The sequence below is a fragment of the Bactrocera neohumeralis genome, chromosome 4 (assembly GCF_024586455.1).
Source record: "Bactrocera neohumeralis isolate Rockhampton chromosome 4, APGP_CSIRO_Bneo_wtdbg2-racon-allhic-juicebox.fasta_v2, whole genome shotgun sequence".
Taxonomy (NCBI): Eukaryota; Metazoa; Arthropoda; class Insecta; order Diptera; family Tephritidae; genus Bactrocera; species Bactrocera neohumeralis.
In genome coordinates this window covers 44,036,143-44,062,460 of record NC_065921.1, presented here as the reverse complement: position 1 = coordinate 44,062,460, position 26,318 = coordinate 44,036,143, and the positions used below count along the sequence as shown (strand labels likewise).

At 38.9% G+C, this 26,318-nt stretch overlaps 1 protein-coding gene across 1 annotated transcript in view; it reads right to left on the bottom strand.

The window, feature by feature from the left end:
* Positions 1-26,318, bottom strand: part of LOC126754492 (uncharacterized) — a 101,329-nt gene that overhangs the window by 27,797 nt on the left and 47,214 nt on the right. The window contains exons 2-4 of the mRNA XM_050466504.1: positions 10,808-11,438; positions 697-810; positions 26-154 (exon numbers count right to left, since the gene is read on the bottom strand). Coding sequence (XP_050322461.1) covers positions 26-154; positions 697-810; positions 10,808-11,438 — 874 coding nt within the window. The remainder of the gene's footprint in view (positions 1-25; positions 155-696; positions 811-10,807; positions 11,439-26,318) is intronic.

Genomic DNA, 26,318 nt, shown 5'->3' with positions numbered 1-26,318 from the left:
TAAACGCCTTAAAATAACTACTCACCCCCTTGCATGGACGCTCGTCGGAGAGTAACCGTACGGCACCACGTCCCAAGGCTTCACGCTTCCTTTGTGCCGAAAATATGCGCAGCTCCTTGCGCTCCTCATCGCTCAGCGAGTGGCAGTAGCGCACCTATGAGAAAGGAAAGAAAAGGAGAAAGCAATGAGAGCGAGGGATATACAAGTGAGTATGAGTAAAGGAAAATTGTAGTAAATTTTAATTAAAAATACACTTGCACGTCCTCAACTGACGCGACAATGACGTTCAAGTTGAAGTTGAAGGCGAAGGCGACGGCGAAGGCGAAGTCACAAGTCGCAGCCAAGGCAAGAAGTACAATGTCAAAGTTTTTTAATCTTACGAGTACAAGTAAAAAGGAAAAACTTTTGAAAGGTTTCATTTTCACATTTGCACAATGCGTTTTAACTACTGCCGTGTTTTTTAAATAGTTTCTTTCCCGCTCCTCTCTTGGTCGTTTTCGTTTTATTGTCTGCGATTCTGGATTGCTATTGTTGGCGGCCGCCTCAGCCATTTTCAGTTACTTTTTTGTGTTTTTCTACGTTTATTACAAAGCCAATTTGCTTGTTTTCTTCATTTCCGATGTCTTTTCAGTCGTCTGATCGTCTATTTTACGGTTAGTGTGGGAGCTACTTGGTAGCGCTTAATGTGGTACTTACCTCATTGTCTTGCGGCGGCAATTGATGCAGTAACTGCTTGACGCGATACTTTTCGCCGGCACTGTTTACATAGGGCACCTTATCGTCGGGTAGTTGGGAGAAGTAGAAACGAACCTGTAATGTAAAACAAATATCATAGAGATTATTTTTTTAAAGAGTGAACAGATTTAGTAAAAATATATAAGTTGAAAATTGTTATATTATATTTTTAATGGTGAAAATAATGAAATATTAATTATTTCAAGGGGTTTTTGTGCGCATATTCATTACTAAGCCTGCCGATGTGATTTTTATAAATAATTGAAATGTCTATCTGATTTATTTTAACGAGTTTTCAATAGGAACGCTACAAAATATATTTTCCCGCTCTTTTAACATTTCTCTCCAATAAGGTCATTTCATCATGGAAAGATATACGATCCAAAAACGAGTCGAAATTATTTAAATTTACTACCGAAATTCGGAGTCAGTGGCCTCAACTTTAAGATTTGCATGTGTAGAAAATCTGTTTTTCTTGAAACAGATGAATAATCTAGAAATTTTATTCTACGATGATTAACGAGAAAACCCTTCAATATTATTTGAAGCTTCGGTCATAAAGAAAAAAAGTTTATGAAATGAAAAACCAGCTGGCATAGTTCAAAACCTCTTTTTCAAAGCATAAAATAGTATATTCCTTACCGTAAATATTCCATATTTATTCTTAATAACATTTGTTGACGACGAATTCTGCATAAAATCAGACTAAGACGTTTTGTATATTTAGTCCAAATAGATTGAGCCAAAATTTTTCCTCCACAGGCTAGTTAGCGTACACAAAATCAGAAGTATATGGATAATGGAAAGTTAGCATCAATATCGAGTTACCTAACGACCAATTGAGTTCTAATTATCTAAATCCCTAGATACAAAACTGTGCAACTTTAACAATGAAGAATGAATAGTTGATAATGTGAAGACAATCTGCACTTCATGGCCAGAAGTAAATTGGACTCATATGAATGCGTCTTCTTAAATTTCAAGTGTAGCCGCACAAGGTCGAGCACTCGACTTGTCAACGCCGAGTGGGAAGATCTGATTTTCTTCAAAAGAACTTTTTACTGTATCTCTTTTGTAAGAAGTGTACAAAACAAAAAGTATAATGGGCGAGGAAGGGCTGTGATCCCTTTGCATTCGTCAAGGATTTCGCTGCGGGTAGTATCTCTGCTGCCGCCTCAAAGACTGTTCTTGCATCTCAAAACAAATCAGCCCTGATAGGCAATACAAGGTTTTATGTCATACTGGTGTGGTAACTTGGTCAATGTTATCAGATACTTCCCAACTCAGGCTTTGAACTTCGCCTTCAATGATGTGTACAAATAGGTTTTCTTGTGTGATGTTGACAAGCGTTATTACGCGGGTATCTTGGTCTCCGATGGTGATGCTTCTACCCCTTGGACTTTGCCCGTACCCGTTTGGCTGCTGATGTCAGTAAGGGACCACCCGGTATTACTGGGCATGGTAACTGCTTGGCTAGAACTTGCAAGAGTGCCATTTTTGCTGGTTTTTATCGTGGCTTCGGTGTTTCCTTCAAGGTATCATCATCTACCATGCCGCTTACTTCGGCTTCTACGATACTGACCGTAGTATGTTGCCCGACCCCAAAAACACCCCCATCTACATCAGCTGGGCTATTGCTCAAGTACATCAGTTTAAAGGCTCTTCACTCCATCAAAATTTAAGGAAACTTGAAGCAGTTGGATATATTAAATATTAATATATCGTAGAGGTGGCATATCATCTAAATGCCTACGAAGTATTCTGAAAAGCTACGAATCATTTTTTTTAGTACTGGATGTTTACAGACTAAGCTTCAACCTAGAATATAATTGAGAAATTCACAGAAAATATTGTATTTAAAAAAAATTTGGTTTTTAGTGTCATAGCGACAGTTGAGATGAGCACAGTCTCTTTTTTTATATCTGCAGTCTTCCTACATTCCACTTGCGAGTCGTTCGGGTTTCCCGCTAACGACTAAAATCTCGTCGTTGTACTTGTAACTGCCAGTGCTGCTAGTGGAAAAGAGTTTCAAATCAGCTCTCACTTAGATTCAAAAGTCCAATGATCTAAGACAAATGCCAAAAGGATTGAAGTTTATACCGAGAAAGCGTAGAGTAGAGGCTGCAAACAGAAACTGGTCAACTAAATATACATAAAAGTCACCTATAAGTCATCTATGAGCTATTTTAAGCAGAAGATTTGGAATTCCATATGCTTCAATAAAAATAAAACTTGCATATGTGCTTCGGGGAACGTGTTATCAGCTGATTGGCAGGAGAGAACCGTTAGAAACTTATTGCAAATTGAAGAATGGGCTTATGATATTTTAAGAGAAGACTATTTATATCAAATTAATATTTACTTCTATTACTTTTTTTATAGAAATCAATGTTAATTTGGTATGTGAATATTTGATTTATTAATTCAGGATAAATTTGGAGCTGTTAGCCTGATAGGATAGGTTTAGTTTATACGAAACAATTTTTCATATGAAACAGTTCAGTACAAAGCATTTCACCGTCCTTCCTTACTTTCCAACTGCTTACTTTATTTACCCAGTCCAACATGAAAACTCTTCTCTCCAGCAAATCTTTCAAAGCTTTGCTTTCTCCCACCGGAAACACGGTTTAAAATCAAAATATCGTTTAACCCCCATATAAATTCACTACAATTAATTTAATCAACTATGAAGCATGGCAATATTTATAGCATGACATTTTTCACTTGAACCAACACCGTAAAATGAAAACTTCCTCAATTTGTAACGAATCATTTCCTACTCGTTCGCACTCACTCGTCGCCTGCTGAAATGTGGTAGCAGCAGCTGAACAACAGCAGCAACAACGTCTAAACAACAGCGAAATTAATCAAATTGTGCACGCAGCAGTCACAACACTTTCACTCGGCGGCCAACTAAGCCAATTCACCGCCGCCACCGCCGGTGCGTCTCTGCAATTAACTCTTGTTTTGGTCAATTTCCACCGAAAACTCAATCGGCTAACAACACCAATATATTTTACAGCTATCTATTTGGTTCAAAGTGTCAGCGCACCACATGCATGCCACTCGCATACCAACAACAACGAGCGTGGCACCGCTGCGTGTTGCACCGCAGGCGCCCGCCAGCTTTTCATATGTCATCTATCTTTCTACACCCAGTCCACAGGCCAGTGCCGCCGTACAACATGCGAGACTCTTATCTGTCCAAGCATCCAGTATGTGCGTGTGTGAGTCAGCGCTGCCACACAGCATTTTCGAAAGCGTGGCAAAATTTGTAGTTTTGCAACCAGTCCAATCCCCCGCAGCACCTCGTCTTGTGTGCGGGTCCAATGCTAAAACATGGGAAATATTTGTGGCAAAAAGTAGTGAGTTTTCCGCAAGTTAGAAGTCAAATGTACCACAAAATAGACAAAAACAACGCACCGAAAATGTTATTAATTGCTTCGTTGTCCGCAGTCGGAAAATGTCACTCGAATCACGCTCCGAATGAAATTAAATGGAGTGGACAACGTCAATCGCTTGGTTGCTCCGCTCAACTGCGTTTAGCTGAACTAATGGTGGAATGCACAGTTGTGTATGTGTCTGTCTGCAGTTGAGTGTTGTGCGCGCGATATTTCCGTCATTGCTTGGAACAGGTGCGGAGTTACGCGTAAGCGCGTTAAAATCGTAAAAGTCATGCTGAGTAATGGTTTTACTAGCTCAAAATGATGACTGAGGTTTTATTTTAAGTATGTACATATGTATGTATTATAGAAATTGTAATGATAATTGTATAAAAAATCTTTAAAATATTTAAAATGAGACACTGTTTATAACTTTTTATGGTATTTGACGGAATTTCTTCTTTTATTTAGATTTGCCTATGAAATGCACAAAGGAGAAGAATCTTCCACTGTTTACAGACACAGATAGTCAAAAAACATTCTGGAAATTAATATTTTATCCCCAGATCCACAGAATGGTACTTTTACAATGAAAGAACTCGGCTATAATTCGACAAACATAAATTTATGAGTTCACTTCGCTGCCAAAAAAATCTCTCACTAGATCCTTATAGATCGCTATTAGGCTGATAAAGTAAGAATGTTGTTGTTGTTGTACCGTACTGTAATTTCGAGGAATGGAGCCGAGTTGACAATCCTTGGCCGGATAAAAATTCGGCTCCGTTCCGGTTGCTTAGCCCCAACTGTAAGAATAGATCACATACACATACTATGTCGTACATTTCCGTAGACGGCAACCGTTAAAATTTTAGCCGAATCCGAGTTGTAGTTTTTTTTGAGCGCGTGTATACGCGAACGTGCCCAACGATTTAAGAAAAAGTACAAAGCTTTTGCCACGGTCGGTGATTCCATTCTTGATTTTTGAAAGGAAATCGCAAAGTGAAATCAAGAAACGGTAGATGAGGATACTGTATGGTATACAGCGACTCGATTATGATGTTTTAATGTGTTCCAACGTCGAGAAGTTCCTGCAGTATTTCGTAACCGTCGACGAAGCATGTATCTACCACAGACAGACACACTTCACTCGGCGAACATGCTCCAAATATGACGAAGTTTGACCTATTGGCAGGGAAAGAGTAGGCTACCACTTTCTGGACTTCTCGGTGATCTATTTCAAAGTTTCCCAAATAAACTTAACATCAACAAGAAAACAACAACAAGGTTCTCGGTTTAAAAAAAAATTCTTCGTCTCAATGTCAACCAACAATGGATGTATGACTATGACCCCGCTAGTTTCGAGAGATCCACCGCGAACTAGACGACACTAGTGCAAGTCCATTTGCTTGCTTTAATTATTTATCTTATTGTTTGTTGGAAGTCGACTATCCAAAGAAAGGCGAGGCGGCCACAAGGCCCTACTATGTCGAAATATCATGTTTCATGAAAAGGGTTCAATATTTTCTTTCTTAAAATTCTGGCAACAATGTGCATGCAATCACCGGCGTCGCAAGATACCGAATGAAGTTACTTGGTATCCTTTGAATCCTGGTACCAATTTTTATTACCAACTGGGAAATCCGACTTAAATCTTAAACGCTTTTTACACTTCCCATTATACTAATGTATATTATTATAGGACGTTAGGCCCTAGGTTTTATAACTAATCATTAAGATAAAGAAAATATTTTATATTGATGTAATTATGAATTGGGATCAGGTCTAAGCACACCACATATTTGTTTCCTGCACAGGATATATTAAGTTTGTAACACCAAAAAGCAAAATAACACCATAGCCCTGCAAAACTAATACGACGGTGTAAACTGACGTTGAGTTATGCCAAAAGCTCGGCGAAGGACCTCTCCGAGCCGTTCGATACCAAACGAGGTTTCAGACAAGGCGACTCCCTATCGTGCGACTTCTTCAACCTGCAGAACTAAACAGAGAAGGTACCATCTTCTATAAGAGTGTACAACTGCTGTCGTATGCCGATGATATTAATATCAGAAGAAGAACAGCAAAAAGGAAACATCAAAGACTTTATTTAAAGTATATACATTATAAATGATCAGCGTGATTGAGTTAGCCATGTCCGTCTGTATCTCCGTAGTCCCTCATCTTTTGAGATATCGATCTAAAATTTTGTACACGTGTTTTTCCCTAGAAGCTGATCATTGGTTGATTCCGTCAATTTCAGATCATTAAAGCATATAGCTGATATACAAAGTGAATGATCGGAATCAAGTCTTTGTATGAAAGAGTTTTTCTTTTGATAAGCGGGATTTTTGTCTACGGCAGTGGTGGTCAACTTTTCGATACCATTTTTATAATACGACTTGTCCTTTGCTTAAAAATGGGCCTCAACTTCGGCAATTAAGCTGTCATAAAAACTGACCATTCAAAATCAATATAATATTTTGTATACCCTTTTATGCTATAATAAATGCACCCGTTAAAGGTATTACTATTGTTTGAAGCAGCCAAAGTTAATAATGTATTTATCTGATTAACAAACCAAACCAAATAAAGCGCTTTAATAATCCAAATTAGTAATGAGTTTATTAAAAGCATTCCTCAAAATCATTAAATTTCTTAAATGTTTTATAAGAGATTGCAATTAAATGACCACTTAAACGCTTTTAATTGAGATGCAATTAGTAACTAAGTAAAGAAATTGAATTAAGCAATCAAATTGAGATATGAGTTCAACATTTTTCCACACATCACTTGATTTTCAATTCGTTTAGCCGTAAGAAGTAAGTAATTATCTCCAAGATAGCTAAATTCCAGCAATAAACTTATTTGGCGATTAACCAATACATACAAATACTTATATGGGAACATATACGATTTAATACTAATTACATTAATCAACTCCAAATATCTTTCATTTCAAATGAAAAGCAATTATTTAGCGGGTTTGGCTGAGACGGAAAAAACAACTGTGACAGAGATGTTATGCCAGCAATGGAATAATTTGAGATTTCGAAAACGCCGGCATCGAACATGCGATTAACAAAATCGCACAATTAATTACCGGCAATTTCGATCAAAAATCTGCGATTACAATCTTGGAAATGCCGCGCAATTACGAGGCAAAACGTTCGAAAATCTCCTTAAAAGCGCGCAGTGCTTGTAAATATATTTGTAAGCACGCAAGCTATGCTGACTTAAAGCAACGAAATTGTATTTATTGAAGTATTGCTGAATTTCAACGCGAACCGTTGCTGCAATATTTTACGGCCACTTTTGTTGTGGCGTCTAATGAACATGAATTGTTACACGTTGCCCAAAAACATTTAAGCTTGCAACACCCAACAAAATACTGCATGTGTGTCTGCAACAACACTAAGCATGCATCTGGTAGTTGCAACTTGCAACTTTTTAATCTTTTTAATGGTTAAAGTAAGAGTAAAATGTACAAGCCGGCAAGAGGCGTTGAAGATAAAACGCTGCGGCGTATGAGTTGTTGGAGCAAAATTTCATGAAAAGCGGCGAAACGAAAGCAAAAGTGGTAAAAAATTTTATTATCATTTTTTATGCTCGAAAAAAGACAAAAAAAAACGAAAAACATGCTGTTACGCCGGCATTAAGCGACTTTGTGGCATGCCGCATGGCGAACCCGAAGCGTGTGTGCCATTTTGTTGCAATCGAAGCGAGACAATAAAAAAGTGAAAACGCCACTTTCGGTGGAACGCTGCCTACTCAAAACAAACAAGAAAATTAAATTAAAAATAGAAAATGAAAATTTGAAAAGTTGCGGCGGAAAAAGTTCATAAATTTCAATTGTAATTGTTGTTGGCGTCATTGCTTTATCAAGATTTTATGTCCTTATCCGTTGGCTCTCACCGTTTGACCGAATGATTGCGTTTACATGACTCGCTTGCCAAATGTTGGTCAGTGGACATGCAGTAGTCTCAGTAGTCAGTATATATACATACAAGTATTGGAAGCTTACATTCGAGGCTCCATATTTGAATAAGACGAGAGAAACATTTAGTATTTGAAACATTTACAGGACGTTTTGCCATCTCATTGCTTCGAATACTAGAAAATACTTAGTTTATACCATATATTAGTCTGACAGCTTAGACATCTTAGCTCAAAGAAATATGGATCTTTTTAACTCAAACCAGATATGAACCTAATGAATATACAATTTAGATGTGATGTCTACGTCCTATACTCATATACCGACCCAAGAGGTTAGGTTAGGTTAGATTAATTTGGTTAACCAATAAGACACTCATAGACCAGTTTTCGTCCTTTGCGATACCAGATGGAGTTCAGTTGCTAGGTCCAAAAGGAGTACTCATCTTTTAAGATGCCTGAGCTTATCGCGAATTTTAACAAACTCTGCAGCTTCACTATCGATACCTCCCCCAGTGTATCATATCGTGGGGACCCTAGATACTTACACCGTAGTCTTGCCAATGCGGGACAATGAAAATGAAACAGATGATCCATTATTTCCCTGGTGCTAAGTCCGTTCCTTCGGGCGGGTGTTGCCACCAGACATCAGTTAGTATTCCTATCTGGTTCCTACAGTCTCTTCTGTCAAGTGCCAACATCAATTTTGTGTACTGCCTTTATTACTGCTTGGCTGTCTACGAAGATGTTGACTCTGGAGTTGCCTGCAGGTGCATTATAGGCCAGCTCCGCGGCTTTCGCAATAGGAAAGATCTCAGCCTGAAATATACTGCAGTGGTCCGGCAACTTAAAAGGTTGCCTTATGCCTAACTCTGGACAGTATATTGCCGCACCAACTCCATCGTTCATTTTCGAGCCATCCGTAAAGATATTTAGAGTGTTGCACGTAGCTAACATACCTTTACTCCAGCCAACTTTTTCTATCGGGTGATTTTTTAAGAGCTTGATAACTTTTTTTAAAAAAAACGCATAAAATTTGCAAAATCTCATCGGTTCTTTATTTGAAACGTTAGATTGGTTCATGACATTTACTTTTTGAAGATAATTTCATTTAAATGTTGACCGCGGCTGCGTCTTAGGTGGTCCATTCGGAAAGTCCAATTTTGGGCAACTTTTTCGAGCATTTCGGCCGGAATATTTTATCGACAAATTTTGTTCAGCGATGAGGCTCATTTCTGGTTGAATGGCTACGTAAATAAGCAAAATTGCCGCATTTGGGGTGAAGAGCAACCAGAAGCCGTTCAAGAACTGCCCATGCATCCCGAAAAATGCACTGTTTGGTGTGGTTTGTACGCTGGTGGAATCATTTGACCGTATTTTTTCAAAGATGCTGTTGGACGCAACGTTACGGTGAATGGCGATCGCTATCGTTTGATGCTAACAAACTTTTGTTGCCAAAAATGGAAGAACTGAACTTGGTTGACATGTGGTTTCAACAAGATGGCGCTATGGGCCATTTTGAGGGAAAACTTCGGAGAACAATTCATCTCAAGAAATGGACCCGTAAGTTGGCCACCAAGATCATGCGGTGGGGCTACGTCAAGTCTAAAGTCTACAGAAATAAGCCAGCAACTATTCCAGCTTTGGAAGACAACATTTCCGAAGAAATTCGGGCTATTCCGGCCGAAATGCTCGAAAAAGTTGCCCAAAATTGGACTTTCCGAATGGACCACCCAAGACGCAGCCGCGGTCAACATTTAAAATGAAATTATCTTCAAAAAGAAAATGTCATGAACCAATCTAACGTTTCAAATAAAGAACCGATGAGATTTTGCAAATTTTATGCGTTTTTTTTTTAAAAAAAGTTATCAAGCTCTTAAAAAATCACCCGATATTACAAATGTTTGCATATGCATAGGCCTTGTTCCAAATTCTTAGCAGCTTATTCACCACTAATGACTAGAGGCAGATAGAACAAGTACTTCTTTAGACTTCCTTGGTCATTTTAGCTTCGTTCCATTCTGATCCAGCTTTTGACTGGAACTGTTCAGAATAGATTCCGTACAAACACTACTCCGAATCATCAACTCGTCGTTGTCAGCTCGGGCGACAGAACACAGAACTTACCATACTCAAATATTCGTGAATTAAAATTACTTTGTGGGCTTTTTTGATGTTTTTGTCGGTTACAAGCTCTTTTAGTCGTCCACTGTGCTCAACGTCTTCTGTACTAATTTCATCACGTTTAAACTTGGCATATCAATCCTTGATGGTTGGCCATCACAGGCGATCTATGCGTCGGGCCGGGGAATTCTCAATTGACCTGCTTACTTATATAAAGCATTCGTCGTTAAGGTTATAAGTCTTTGATTACTAATCTACTGAGGTCCGAAGATCAGTTATTGCGGATAGTATATCTGAGGTCGTTTATCCTTATATTATGATATCGGCATCAAATTTGATTTTTACTGTTATAATAATCTTCAAAGCGAAATGTTGATTCAGCATTTTTGAAACAAGTAAGAAGTATTTTCATAGATTGTTCAAATGATCGAATGTCCAAAAAGGTGATAATAAGAGCGCCTTTGAGCTCGTCATCGAGGTTGATGGACTGCTATTAAGATAAATTTTTAAACCCTGTTAGGAGGCACCCAGTTAAAGTATACAAATTCCAGTTCAACATTTAATTTCTTTTGAGATCTTAACATATGTATAGTATACACTAGGGACTTATGCACATTGGCCTATTCACTCACCTGATCCGGCCGCAGGCCCGGCGGCACCCACGTATACTCTTCCAGCGCACAACCGCTATCATCGTCCGACTGCGAGTTTCGCTGAAATTCCAGCTGCTGCTGATGATGCTGGTGCTGATGGTAGGCGGCCGTCTTGTAGTTGGCCGCGCGCAGAGGCGATGAAATCGAACTGAGTGGCAATGATGGTGGCGGCGCTTGGCAGCGTCGTTGTAGTGGCGCTACAAAATGTTGCGGCGTCGTGCTGTTGCTGCTGCCACCGCCGTTACTTGTGCTGCTCGATGATGCCTCTAAATTGCTGACAGTGGTCGGTGTGGGTGTGGCGGCTGTGGAAGAGACGGGCGTGGCACGATCCAAATTGTTGAGTGCCGTTATTGGAAGTACAACGGACTGTTGTTGTTGTTGTGTCGGAGACGAGGCTACATTTTGTGTTTGGGATGTTGCTGTTTCTGGTTGCAGTTGCTCGTATTCGGGTAAGCGTCCACCGGTTGCTTCCAACTGCAACAGTTCACTTTCGGTTTGTGTGTAGTAGTTGGTTGGCTGTTGCATGGTGACTTCGAGTAGCAATTGCTGATGGGCTAACGAGGTGTAGCAGGACTGCTGGAGGGGTTGAGGTTCCCACGTTTTGGGTGTACTGTAAAGAAAACGAGTGTAAAGATTGTTTTGAGATAAGTTCAGCAAACTGGATGTATTTATTGTCAAATTAGGTACAAATGTAAGGTTTTGGAATATTAATTTTTTTTAATTTAAGTATAAATATCAGTGAAATGTTTTAGTTTAGCTACCAAGAAAGTAGATAACAAATAAAACGAACTGGATTTATATGGTACTCTGTACTTTATATGAATCCATTAATGATGCAGTTATTTTGTTAGCTGTTCTTGTTGACGCGACAGAAAAGATTTCTGAAGTAATTTCGAGAGACGGTGCCGAGTTGACAAGCCTTGGCGGAATGACCTTCATTCGATTATTGTTCAGATTACACAGTACAATAGCTAATCTGGGGGTGAGAAATTTCAAGTCAGGGTGATGGTACTAGGTCAGTATAGTAAAACCCACAAGGGTTTGGCGTTCGTATGTGTCAGTTTTTTTTTATGACCTTTTAAATTTTTTCTTATGTTATAGTGAACGAAAATTGGGTACCAAATATAGTGTGTAAAAGCTGCTACAACCGTCTAATGGATTGGAAAAATAGATAATAGCGGTTCGCGAGTTATGTTAAACTACGTTTTTGCCAAAATGTTACAACTAAGCGAAAAAACATCAAGATAAGGAAAAAATTTAAAAGTTCATAAAAAAAAACTGACACATACGAACGCCAAACCCTTGTGGGTTTTACTATACTGACCTAGTACCATCACACTGACTTGGAATTTCTCACCCCCCAGACAATAATCCCAAAAAAGTTCCATAGTGTTATCAGCATAAATTAGATACGGAAAAGATTACATGTAATCTCCTTTAGCTGTTTTTAGTCAGTTTGAGTTTTCTCGTATTCGTAATTGAAGATCAACGTCTAGATTATAACTAAGAGAATATTTTAAAGTACTTGGGGAAGGTTTTACTGGGTCCAGCTCGACCTATCCCTTGGTCGAATTTATGTACATTTTAATTAAATGATTAATTAAAATAATATCTCCAAGAAATTAATAATTTTTATAAACCTTCCAAATTGGTATAGAATAGTGACACATAATGCTTTCTTCGGAGTAGTTTTTTTGACATCTTTTACTTGATTTATAGTCAGTGGTTGAAAATTGTATCTTTCGACAGTTATTTATTCGTTACTTACCCGCAATCACTTTTAGAACATAATGCCAAACCAAAGCTAAGCTAAACTGTTGGCCATCCTATTAAATTATACAGATATTATTTCTTCTTGAATGCCACATGTCTAAAACAGACCCTTTATTATTCTTGGTACTATTCAAAATACACAATATTCTGTGGGAATCGCCAGCAGCTGCTTAAGTCGATACACCTTAGTTGCGATTTTTACAATGGATAGAAATATTGAAAAAAGAATTTGTCTCCAATTTTGTATTTCTAACCAAATTTCGTTTACGGAATCATTTTGAATGTTGGAAAAGGAGTACGATGATTTAGTTTTTATCAAAAACACAAGCCTACGGTGGTACAAAGCCTTCAAGAAGGTCGAGAGATCTTTGAAGACGTGCCATGTTCTGGATGATCTTCGATCTCTTCAACTGTTAAAAATATTAAAACAAAGTGAAGAATATGGTGCTTGAAAATCATCAGGCAAGTGTTAGAGAGATGCCACGAGAGATCAACATCTCTTACGAGCCCGTTTGACTGATTTTGGTGGATATTATAGGTATGAAATGCGTTTTGCTCGATTCGTTCCGGTAAAGCTGAATATTTTTCAAAAAGAGTACCGTACTCATGGAGAGCATTATTACTGCCGACAAGACATGGATTTATGAGTTTGGCATGCAAACAAGTCAACAATCATCGGAATGGAACCCATTTTCAGTTGATCGAAGAGATAAAACAAAAATCACTGGAGGAGTTGAAGGCCATCCTAAAAAGTGCTTATGAAAAGTGTTTCGAGGACTGGAAAAGTCGTTGCCGTAAGTGCATTACGTCTGTTGGGGACGACTTTAAATAAATATTAATGAATGTTTAATATTTTGGGTTTTATTTACAATTTTCGGGATCTTTTTTTTATATTTTGCCGATTTTTTCAGTTATAACCGCCATTGATTCGGTATATCACTGCCCCTATCTTTGGTCTCTTGTCTATTGCCTGCAGCAATAAAGGCAGCAAGTTTAACTCAGTATAAGAGATAATGCATACCAGCAGGAAAACGATATTAATACTATATGGGTCATTACATGCAATTTTTTTTGTGTACTTTGACGAAAAAAAATATTGGACACGTATTTTTTATTTCGACTCAATATGAAATGATTTGCAGTTAGGAATTTTCAAAATTTCAACGCTCAAAAAAAGTTTATATACGAAGAAAAGTATTTCATTATAAAAAATACTAGTCGGCCTAGTGTTTACGACTTTTTCTCAGATTTCCAATGAGTGTATCAGATATGAATTTTTTCGCCTAAAGAAAAGGTTCCCTTTTATAAACGAATCATTTCCTTTTCAATTAGCAATATTTTTCACTCCATATGTATCAAAGCTTTTCTACTACAACAATCATAAGTACCATAAATATATCTCCTAAAAAAGGAATAGAATGGAATGGAATAGGAGGAATGGAATTCCATTGGTATCCACCATATGCGACTGCCAATTTTTCTCAACAGCAAACTAATTTGCTCTGCTCGTATAGAAATGCCTGCGAAATGCAATTTGTGTAAATGCCTGGCGCGCATACTTTCGACTTTCAATCGCAGCGAAATTACAATTTTCCACATTTGCCAGGAAAGTAATGCAAAGCATTTATATTTTATATGACTCTCGGCTTTGTTCATTTTGTTGTTGTAATTTTTCGCACTACATTTTCCATTTTCCATTTTTAGTCATAAGCAGAAACTAGTAAACGCATTAGTGGCACGAACTGGCGTCCAAATGTTGCATGCAACAAACAATGCTCAGCATATTCATACTTGTTAAGAATGCTGTTTTCAAATTTATTTGATAGCGTTTTGATTATGAGGCTGCAATGCACGCATACACATACACACGCACACATGCATGCAGGCTGATATGAGTATGTAAATGCAGCTGAGCATAAAACGCAGCTGGGGCATAACTAAGCAACACCTTGCGTACACATGGTATACTCGGGCTTTTATGCTGCGCTTGCGTGCCTTTGGTTAATTTGTATTTGGTCAGCGACGCGCCACAAAACATGCGCAATTGCGCAGTGAAGCAAGTGGCACTGTTGCGCATGTGTATGATATTGCAGCAATGGCTAGAACTGGTCAAGTCGTCTTTAGTTGCTAACTAACATGTTGTTGTTGTCAATCTTATCGCTGCTGCTGCTGCTGGTGTTCGACTAGACTTTCTGTTGTTGTTTTCAGATTTATGTAGTTGTTGTTGTCAGATTTTTTATTGTGGTTGTTGCTGTCCGATTTCTTGTTGTTGTTGTCGGATTCTTCTTGTATATGTTGTTGTTGACGGAATATTGTTGTTGTTGACGGATTTTTCTTGTATGTGTTGCTGCTGTCTCGGATGCTTGTTGTTGTTATCCGTTTTTTCTTGTTGTTGTTGTTGTCTTTTTTGTTGTTGCTGCCGCATTTTTGTATATGTTCCTGTTGCTGTTTAAGATAATTGTTGTTGTTTCTACTTTTTGCTGTTTGTGTTGTTTATTTTCGCTAACCAATTTCATTCTGCATATATGGTTCTGTTCATGCGCCTTGGGAACTTTCTCTCTATGGTATGTTGCAGATACTTTATTTATAATTTTCTTCATTGTTGTTGTTTTTGGTTTTATTTATGCGCAATTTTTCTTCGTTCTGCAACATGGCTCATTCAAAAATAAATTTGTAATTACTATCTCAGTGTTTTATGATTATTTACTCACGCTTCGCTTACCTTGGGCGAGTGGCCGGACTCGTTGATTTGATGAATGGGCGTTAGGAAAAGCAAATGTGATACGCATATGAAGAGAATCATTTTATATCTTTGCAAATTAGCAGTGAAAACAAATAGAAAGCAATTAAAAGCTTTCTACACAGCGTCTTTTCAGGCCATCGAATCAGAATCGCCAAGCCTTCCTTTCACTTTTCGCGCTACGCCTTCGGCTACCGAATGTAAAAGTTACAATTGCGTGTCTGTGTGTGTAATCACGCATACATAAGCCCGTGTCTAGTTTGGTGTGTAATTAATGGTCGCATAAAATTAATCACTTAAATAGCTGTCAATATTTGAACAGCTTAATGAGGCTTGGCGGCTATCAAATATAATTTTTTTATATCGCAGAGAAGTCTTCGAATTCGAATTTCGAAATTGTAAGCTGATAATCATTAAGTTGTTCATAATTATTATTACAACAACTTGACTTATGTACATTATTGTTCATAAATTCCCGTATAGTACATATATTTATATATACCATATGTATGTATGTATATACTCACATAACTGTCACAGCCACACCTAATAAAATTTGGTTATTATTAAAATTAGTTAATCACTGTAAATTATGTATGTATGTAAATTCGAGCCATGCGCAAGCCATTTTACGCATGCGCGCGCTGCTCATTATTTTCGCTTTTTTATCGCTTCGCCGTATGGTTTGTAAACATATCATTTCTACTTCAAAACGCATGTCATTCATTCATTTCTTTCGTTTTCCCCATCATCAATTTCATAATTTCATGCCAATCATCAATTCTCCGCTGTTCGCTTTGAATCATCAAATCTCCGATTGGATTTGGCTGCCATTCGCTTTCGAAAATGTATGGCATTTGGGAATGATATGCGTCAAATGCGTACATATTTACTTATGTTGTATATACATACATATATATAACTATACGTATATCTATAATCGATAATGGCAATAAAATCATATTTTCGTGAAAGTGAATTGCTCGTAAGAATGTGTATACGAAAGAGAGGATTTTCATGAGATATGAGCTTTAACATATTTTTGTTTAATTTGAACGTATTATATCCACAAACTTTAAGTCAAAACTATCTGAGAGTGCTTTAAGAGAATTTAAGAAAAACCCGTGAATAACCTTCAAATTATGTGAACATCTTATATTATGGCAGAATCTTATCTTATCTTGAGCTTTGAATTGTTTTGGGAAAATAAAATATAGTTATTTATAGAAAACGTAAGGTATGGTACCATCGGCCAGAACATTTGTGGGACGGGATACCTACCAAGAGTTGAAGAACTTAGCGAGACGACGAATTGGCAGAGAAAACAAAATTAGGCCGAAATGCGTCGGTACGAAGAGCTTGACAAACTGGTCGACAGGAGTAATGCTCAAAAATTCTACAAAAAGATGCAGCGACTAAGAAAACGTTTCAGGACCGGAGCATATTCTTGTAAAACCGCTAGAGGTGATCCAGTATACGATCCTAGAGCATACTAAAATTATTGAGGGAACACCTCTCCATCCTGCTGAATGGCAGTGAAAGCATAACATCTAGAGATGGTAAACCCGATTCTCCAATCAATGGCGATGGAGCCGTCATTCCATGAAGAAATTCGAATAGCAATTTCCGTCCTAATAACAACAAACAAAGCAGGGCTGAAGAATTAGCGGGCGAGCTATTTAAAAATGGTGGCGAAGAACTGTTAAGGGACATGAATCAGATTATTTGTAGAAAATGGTCGGACAAAAGTTTTACCCAAACCTAACAAAGAGGCACGCCAAATACCGTGGGATAGGCCTCATTAATATCGCATATAAGGTCTTATCGACCTTGGTGAATGAAATACTGATGTTCTATCGTGCCTCTACGCCAGTCATCGTACTCGCGACTTGGCTGTCATGTCACTGTTGACAGTTATAACATCGAAGTGGTAGATAATTTCGTCTACCTTGGAACCACCATTAACACCAACAACAACGTCAGTCTCGAAATCCAAAGCAGAAAAGCTCTTGACAAGAGATGCTAATTCGGACTGAGTAGGCAATTGAGAAGTAAAGTCCTCCCTCGACGATACAAAGACCAAATTCTACAAGTCACTCATCAGCTCCGTCCTGGCGTATGGTATAGAGGCATGGACGATGACAACATCTGAAGAATCGGCGTTACGAGTTTTCGAGAGAAAGGTTCTACGGAAAATTTATGGTTCTTTGCGCACTGGTAACGGCGAACACGACGACATTGATATAGTTCAGCGAATTAAGAGACAGCGGCAGAGGGAGAGATACACCTCCACTTCGTTGGAAAGACCTGGTGGAGAAGGATCTGGCTCCACTTGGAGTCTCCAATTGAGAGGTGAAGTTCTTGAAAACGTACACAAGCCTATCTTCATTGCATTTATTGCTTTTGTAATAGACATTTCCTTATTTAATAATGTATTTTGAATTACGAAATTAATTTTCTCTATTCGGAAATGTACGGACAGCTAAGAAAACTTTTGTTTGATACTAACTCAAATTTAACTCAAAGGGTCACAGTCATATGACTATACCTCGTGGTACCCAATTGAAGCCTTACTAGCCGTCTCATCCAGCGAAAGACTGGGCATTCTCATCATCCTCCACGCTTGCCCTGCTTTCTATCGAATTCACTTTTTCCATTTTCTGAAGGTGGAAGCTTAAGGGTAGGTGCTTCGTGATGACCCATACAATGTTGCTAAGCTCTAATTTGCTTAGAATTAGAAGCTTTTTGGTCTGTCCACTATCACTACTACCGCAAAGTAACTTGGTGGTACGCCTTCTGTTGGTTGTGCTCCAAGACGATTGCTTCAAACAAACTTTTAAGAAGCTGAATGGCCTAGGGCAGCTTACGGGAATTGTGTCTCTAGCTGCCCCCGAGTCTGCTCGTCTGCCTTCTCATTTACCTCTATTCCTATAGGACCGGTAAATCAGCTGACATTAACCATATCACATGATGCGTTGCCTACTAAAAGTCTAATAATAGTAGAGAATATTAAATTTTTAATAATAAATGCTTTGAAACTTCACATCGCCCCTAAACTATATTAGATATATTTTTGTATGATGTAATCTCTTTAGAAATTGCTCAGATCTAATTATGTATGTACTTATTTCATTAAAAAAAACTTTCAAAAATTGTTTGTCAAAGAACTTCAAGTCACATGAACTTGACCTACAAACATGCTCTCATTATATCTGACTCTTCGTATTTTTACGCGTATTTCTTCATACGTATGTATGTATGCGTGTATTTACACAACTATTTTAATCGCCCACTGGATTAAGACCTATTGGCGTGTCCAAACTTGTTTCATTGAATATGCTTAAATTCCGACAAGTGAAACTGTTCTCAATTCGCAACAAGTCTCTTCTACAACTCACTTCAAAATGTTGTTTTTGCTAATAATATGGCGCTTTTTTCGCATTTATTTTTACGAATGCGCCAAGAGCATGCAAATATAATACTTTCTAATCTCGACTTGTCTAGCCGACTTATCGGCGCGTAATCCCGCAGCTAAGCAAGCATAAAAACTTGCAAAGCAAACACAAATTCACAACTGTTTATCGAGACTGCGAAGCGTTGGCGTACCGTTAACTGGGTCATGTCACTAATCTGTCATGTGTTTATAACAAAATGCGCAACGCTGGCGAAAATCGGCAAAAGGCTGCAAATATAATAAGCACAGCGCATACAAACATTTACAGAATCACATAAGTATACAAATATATATTTATGCATAAGCTGTTTATGTGAGTGTCAACTTCACTTAGGCAACACTTGAACAGCTGACTGTCAAATTAATGCATTTAATTGTCAAACAGCGCGCTTAATTTGCACAAAATGCACTTTTGCTGCAACACACAGACATTTATTGACACATATATGTATATACATAAATTTGTTTATTTCACATATATTTTCAAAAGTCACTTTGCATATTAGTTTTTCTGTTCTGTAGCAACCGCACGCGGCTTGCAACAAAGTGCAAATTCGATTTGGCTTTTCGTGTTTTTTGTATTTTTTGCATTTCGGCCAACTGTGCCGGCGAATGCTCGCTGATTGCAATTGAAATGGAATTTTTGTTTTCAATTTTCGCTGCGGTTAGCCATTTGCGGTTGCAGTTTCCGCATAATTTGTTGCAAATTTGATTACTGAGGTGCGAAAACTTTTCAATTCCCTAGTTGTTTTTGCTTTCGAGTATGGAAATTAATTCACAAAATTTGATTGATTAGGTTATATGTTCGATCTGAAGTGTATGGATCGCAAATCTAATTTGTTTACTTAATTAAATTTCAATTGGTAAAGCTGTTACATATCTAGTATCAGAAACTGTCGACTATTTAGAAGTTATGTAAAGTAAAGATATAGTAAATATCATCGGCACGGCCAGTGCAGAGAATTTGTTGACAGATTATTCGATGATAGATTGGCTCTTGACTTTGTTCAAACGGAAGTCACCGAACACTTCGCTATTCTATCAAGAAATGCGGATAACATCACGTAATCGTGTGATATCATAGCGTTAGACTTTTTTCTGTAGGGATATGAAAAGTCTAAAGTCTATGCGGACAATCCTACTTCGATTCAGGCTTTGGAGTAAAACATCACGCTCATCATTGCCAGTTACCAGTCGAAATGGTTGAAGGAGTCATCGAAAATTGGACTCAAAGGATCTGAGACGTCGATATGGGCAACAATTGAATGAGATAATCTTCAAAAAATAAATGCCAAATAGGGAACCTTGAAGTGGAACACCCTTTACTTCCTATGTATCAGTAATAGTTTTTGCTATGGTCAAATATAGTAATGTAAACCCATCAACTACCCGACAAGATAGATGTTGCTGGGTCTTCCCACGATTTGAATTTTTTCTTAGAATATTTCTGAAAGCATGGTTTTCTCTTACAAAACACTCTCATATCACATTGGAACATATTGACCGTCACTGACCTGACAAGCTGTTGTGCTTCTGGATGTTTGAGCTTTTCTTGAGCTAGACTAGATCACATTTTCATGTGAATCCATGACGTTGAAGTTTACGTTTGATAATACAACAATATTATGCATTTACGTTCGATGACAGAAAAAGAAGTGGTTGTCCTTGCATGGTTCGAACCAATTCAGCAAAACTGTTCGCGAACGCGTTCGCAGAGATCTCGAAGCGAAGTTGCCGTATTTGATTGCATAATTCATACAGAGTTGCACAGAGTTGCACAGAGTTGCATTTGTGATTGCCACAGATACAACATGGTCACCAGCCAGCTGCTGTACTGATTTGGTGGAAAGTACCCGGTAAAGATGTTAAACTGCTTTACTGCTGTGAAAACGATATTAAACCCAAAAAAAAGTGCACCAGCAGAATGTTTCAGTAGGCGTGGTAACAACGTTAAACAGTACTCTCTTTGATGCAAAACATTGGATCTTTCATCAAGATTCTGCTAAAGGCAAAGCACCCACAGTGTCTTAAAAGCAATGTTCTCGGATTCACAGCAGCAGAGAATTGGCCGTCGAAAAATACAAATTTGAATCCATTGGACTACAGCAGGCCTGTCCAACATACGGCCCCCGGGCCACCATCCGGCCCGCCATCTCTTATAGTCTTTGGGCATCCCAGTTGTATAGGCCTGAAACACGTGATGGATAAAGTAGTGCTGACAGTTAATTTTATACGCGCAAGCGGGCTTAACCACAGACAGTTCCAGGCTTTTCTGGCTGATGTCGGTTCAGATCACGAAGACATTGTATACTTCAGTCGCGTTCGCTGGCTCAGCAGAGCAGCCACACTAAAACGATTCTATTCTCTGCTGGATGACTTAAAGATTTTTCTTGGCAACAAAGACCAAGAAATTACTTTCCTTACTGATGAGGAGTGGTTGGCTGATCTGGCTTTCCTGGTTGATATAACTAAATATCTTTCTGATCTTAACTTAAAACTACAAGGGAAAGACCAACTATGCACACAGTTATACGAACACGTTCTAGCTTTCACAAAAAAGCTTTTATTGTTGGAAAAGCAGCTGGAACAAAAGCAGTTGATTCATTGGGAGACCTTATCTACAAGAAAGCAAGATACCTTGGATTTTGACAAGTACGTGTTGATGTTACAAAGATTAAGGAACGAGTTTGACGACAGATTCGCAGACTTCAAATCACAAACTCTCTGCATGAAAGTGTTTCAAAATCCATTTGATGTTGAAATTGAAGGCGCTGCGCAGAGTTTACAGCTGGAGTTAATAGAATTGCAAAGCAGCTCTCATCTAAAAACAGCATATAATAATTGTCTTCCAAACTTAATTGAATTTTACAAAAAGTATATTACACCCAGTCAATACCCAAACCTTACTAAGCTGGCTATTCAACATATTTCTTTATTTGGTAGTACATATGTTTGCGAGCAGCTGTTTTCTCGCATGAAATTTAACAAATCAAAAACCAGATCATCTTTATTAGATAGCCTTAAAGGCATTTTGCGCATAGCCACTTCTAAAACTCCAGCTCACATAGATGCGCTGTGCAAACAGAAAAAATTTCAGACATCTCATTAATTAGATTTTAAGAATAAGAATATCTTTATATGCTAAGGCCATAGTTACATTAATAATAATATATTAAGATTTATGTGATGTTGCTTATTATAAATAAATAAATATACCAAAACTGAAGGTCATTTTATTTTTTTTTGGCCCGTTACGGTTATGAAAATGCTAAACCTGGCCCTTCACAAAATTATGTTGGACGGGCCTGGACTACAGTTTGTGTTCCGATTTAAGCAACCTGATCTGTCGAATTTCACACAGAAGTTTGAAAAGTATCAAAAATCTTTGGCTCAAAAGGCGTTGTCAATATTAAGAGAAACTCTGCGTGTTGCTGTTGTGAAGCAAAAACTTACGGTTTGCCAACACTCTGATATGTTTTTAGATGAGACTTAATCTGTGTAACATTACTGTGCTGATCCTTAGCCACCTGCTGCTAGCCATCAAACCTCCGAAGCATTAACCTCTCAGCTAAATTGTTCGTCAGAAGTCATTAAGTGTTGTAATGTTTATGGAAAAAACATAGTTAATGCATTTAGTTTGTTACACACGCACACTGGCACACACGTGAATGCGTGCAGCCATAAATTTAAGTGGAAAAGCAACAGTGCGTGCATTATAACGCGCGTTGCAAGAGTTGCTGTGCGAATTTAAACGCTTCAATGGTGCATCAAAATTGATATAACGCAAAGCAACAAGACTTATCTCTAACTAACTTAGCGAGCACTAACAACCACAATGCGAATTTCATGCAAACCAAAGCAACGCATTGCAAAGAGATGCAGATGCAACCAGAAGATGCCTAGCATTCAACAGCAACAAAGGCAAGTACTATATATGCAGCAGCTGAAAGCCAGAACGCTGCAATGCAATGAAGGGAGGCGCAACAAAGAAGCGGCACGAATAGATATGGCGAGGCGCTACAAACGCTTGCAACATGTGGCAATAGTTGGCACGCATGTCTTAAAGGCAGGAGGCTGATGTGAGAAATGCAGCGCGGAATGGCAGTCGGCTAGGCAGACAAGCAGTTGTCAGTCAGGTCAAACCGGCAAGCCTTGTGATTTAGTAACCTTGCACCGTTATAACTGATAAGCCGCCGCCACAAACATCGCTCATAGCCATACATGTCTATTTACATTATGCACGAAGAACCGGAAAACGAGTGTGTGGAAATATGCGCACAACTAAACGACTACGAAGTGTATATAATTATTAACAGACGTGCAACATAGCAGGCGCGCCGGCGTGTTCGACCCAACCCAACCCAACCGAACGCAAAGCAACTCAAATAGCAAAGATAAAAGCCCACACACATGCATACACATACATATAAGCGCACAGAAACAGCAGCAACAATGTTACATATGCGCATGCGCGCCTTGCTCATCGTTTTTATTAGCATAAAATAGCATTGAGTTGCCTTAGTTGCGCCGTAATGACAGCTAAGAACGCCAAAACGAAAATAAAGCATTGAAAAGTTGAAAAGTATAAGCGCGCAATAATTCTTGCATCGAGTGCAACGAATCGCAGGCATAAAACAAAAGCAACAGCGCTTAAGCTTTTCAAGCTGTCAGTGAGTGCAAGCGCAGTGGTTGCTCATACGCCGTGGCGCTGCCTTTAAAGCCGCCATTTAGCGCGTTTTTAAGCGGTAAGCCGCTTAACTTCTACTCCAGTTTTGTTGCGCTGCTTGTTGCTTATCTCTTTGCTCTTTAATTTATGCAGTCTCGCATTTGCAGCTACTTTTCTTGTAGTACCGCTAGCAGCATTTTATTTTTTTATGAAAGCCAACTGTTAATAGATTATTTGTGGCATGTTCATGCATTTGCGAATATAACTCGTGATTGTTCAAACTTTCAATATACATGTACATGTTTGTGTGTACGATTTTGATGAATTTCTGTGCTTGTTGCCACATTAGATAAGATTAAATGGGTTCAATGTGGCAAGTTACAGGCTTTTCGTTTGATGAGGCATTATCTGTTGTTGTTCATGTAATGCATTCATTGCTGACTTTAATTTTTGCAGGCGTTCCAGGAAATTCATTTGCATGATTGATTTCGAAAAATTAAATAAAATATGTTTTGGAAATTACTGTGAAATCCTGTACTTACATGCAATGGCTTAACTTCTTTCTTTAAGCATTTGAGCTTGGAACTCTAATAAAAGAAGAAACAAGTAAGGAAGGGCTAAGTTCGGGTGTCACCGAACATTTTATACTCTCGCATGGTAAAGTGATAATCGAGATTTCATTATCCGTCATTTACATATTTTTCAAATACCGTATTTGTGTAAAGTTTTATTCCGCTATCATCATTGGTTCCTAATGTATATATTATACAGAGAAGGCATCAGATGGAATTGAAAATAGCGTTATATTGGAAGAAGGCGTGGTTGTGAACCGATTTCACCCATATTTCGTACATATCATCAGGATGTTAAGAAAATATTATATACCGAATTTCATTGAAATCGGTGAAGCAGTTCCTGAGATATTTTCCAAAAAAATTACGTCTAAATATGCCCCTCCCTAATGCGATCCTTTGTGCCAAATTTCACTTTAATATCTTTATTTATGGCTTAGTTGCGACACTTTACAGGTTTTCGGTTTCGCCATTTTGTGGGCGTGGCAGTGGGCCGATATTGCCCATCTTAGAACTTAACCTTCTTATGGAGCCAAGAAATACGTGTACCAAGTTTCATCATGATATCTCAATTTTTACTCAAGCTACAGCTTGCACGGACGGACGGACGGACGGACAGACAGACATCCGGATTTCAACTCTACTCTTCACCTTGATCTTCTTCTTCTTAATTGGCGTAGACACCGCTTACGCGATTATAGCCGAGTTAACAACAGCGCGCCAGTCGTTTCTTCTTTTCGCTACGTGGCGCCAATTGGATATTCCAAGCGTAGCCAGGTCCTTCTCCACCTGGTCCTTCCAACGGAGTGGAGATCTTCCTCTTCCTCTGCTTCCCCCGGCGGGTACAGCGTCGAATACTTTCAGAGCTGGAGCGTTTTCGTCCATTCGGACAACATGACCTAGCCAGCGTAGCCGCTGTCTTTTAACAGCTCATCGTTCCAACGAATGCGATATTCGCCGTGGCCAACGCGCAAAGGACAATAAATCTTTCGCAGAACTTTTCTCTCGAAAACTCGCAACGTCGACTCATCAGTTGTTGACATCGTCCAAGCCTCTGCACCATATAGCAGGACGGGAATTATGAGTGACTTATAGAGTTTGGTTTTTGTTTGTCGAGAGGGGACTTTGCTTCTCAATTTCCTACTCAGTCCGAAGTAGCACCTGTTGGCAAGAGTTATCCTGCGTTGGATTTCTAGGCTGACATTGTTGGTGGTGTTTACGCTGGTTCCAAGATAGACTAAATTATCTACAACTTCAAAGTTATGACTGTCAACAGTGACGTGAGAGCCAAGTCGCGAGCGCGACGACTGTTTGTTTGATGACAGGAGATATTTCGTCTTGCCCTCGTTCACTGCCAGACCCATTTCTTTTGCCTCCTTGTCCAGTCTGGAGAGAGCAGAACTAACGGCGCGGGTGTTGAGGCCGATGATATCAATATCATCGGCATACGCCAGCAGCTGTACACTCTTATAAAAGATGGTACCTTCTCTATTTAGTTCTGCAGCTCGAACTATTTTCTCCAGAAGGAGGTTGCAGAAATCGCACTATAGGGAATCACCTTGTCTGAAACCTCGTTTGGTATCGAACGGTTCGGAGAGGTCCTTCCCGATTCTGACGGAGCTTTTCGTGTTACTCAACGTCAGTTTACACAGCCTTATTAGTTTTGCGGGGATACCAAATTCAGACATCGTGGCATAAAGGCAGCTCCTTTTCGTGCTGTCGAAAGCAGCTTTGAAATCGACGGTAGAGGTGGTGTGTCGATTCTTCTTTCACGGGTCTTTTCCAAGATTTGGCGCATGGTGAATATATGGTCAGTTGTTGATTTTCCAGGTCTAAAGCCACACTGATAAGGTCCAATCAGCTTGTTGACGGTGGGCTTTAATCTTTCACACAATACGCTCGATAGAACCTTATATGCGATGTTGAGGAGGCTAATCCCACGGTAGTTGGCGCAGATTGTGGGGCCTCCTTTTCTATGGATTGGGCATAGCACACTTAAATTCCAATTGTTGGCCATGCTTTCGTCCGACCATATTTTACAAAGAAGCTGATGCATGCTCCTTATCAGTTCTTCGCCGCCGTGTTTGAATAGCTCGGCCGGCAATCCGTCGGCCCCTGCCGCTTTGTTGTTTTTCAGGCGGGCAATTGCTATTCGAACTTCTTCATGGTCGGGTAATGGAACGTCTGCTCCATCGTCATCGATTGGGGAATCAGGTTCGCCTTCTTCTGGTGTTGTACATTCACTGCCATTCAGCAGGCTGGAGAAGTGTTCCTCCATAATCTAA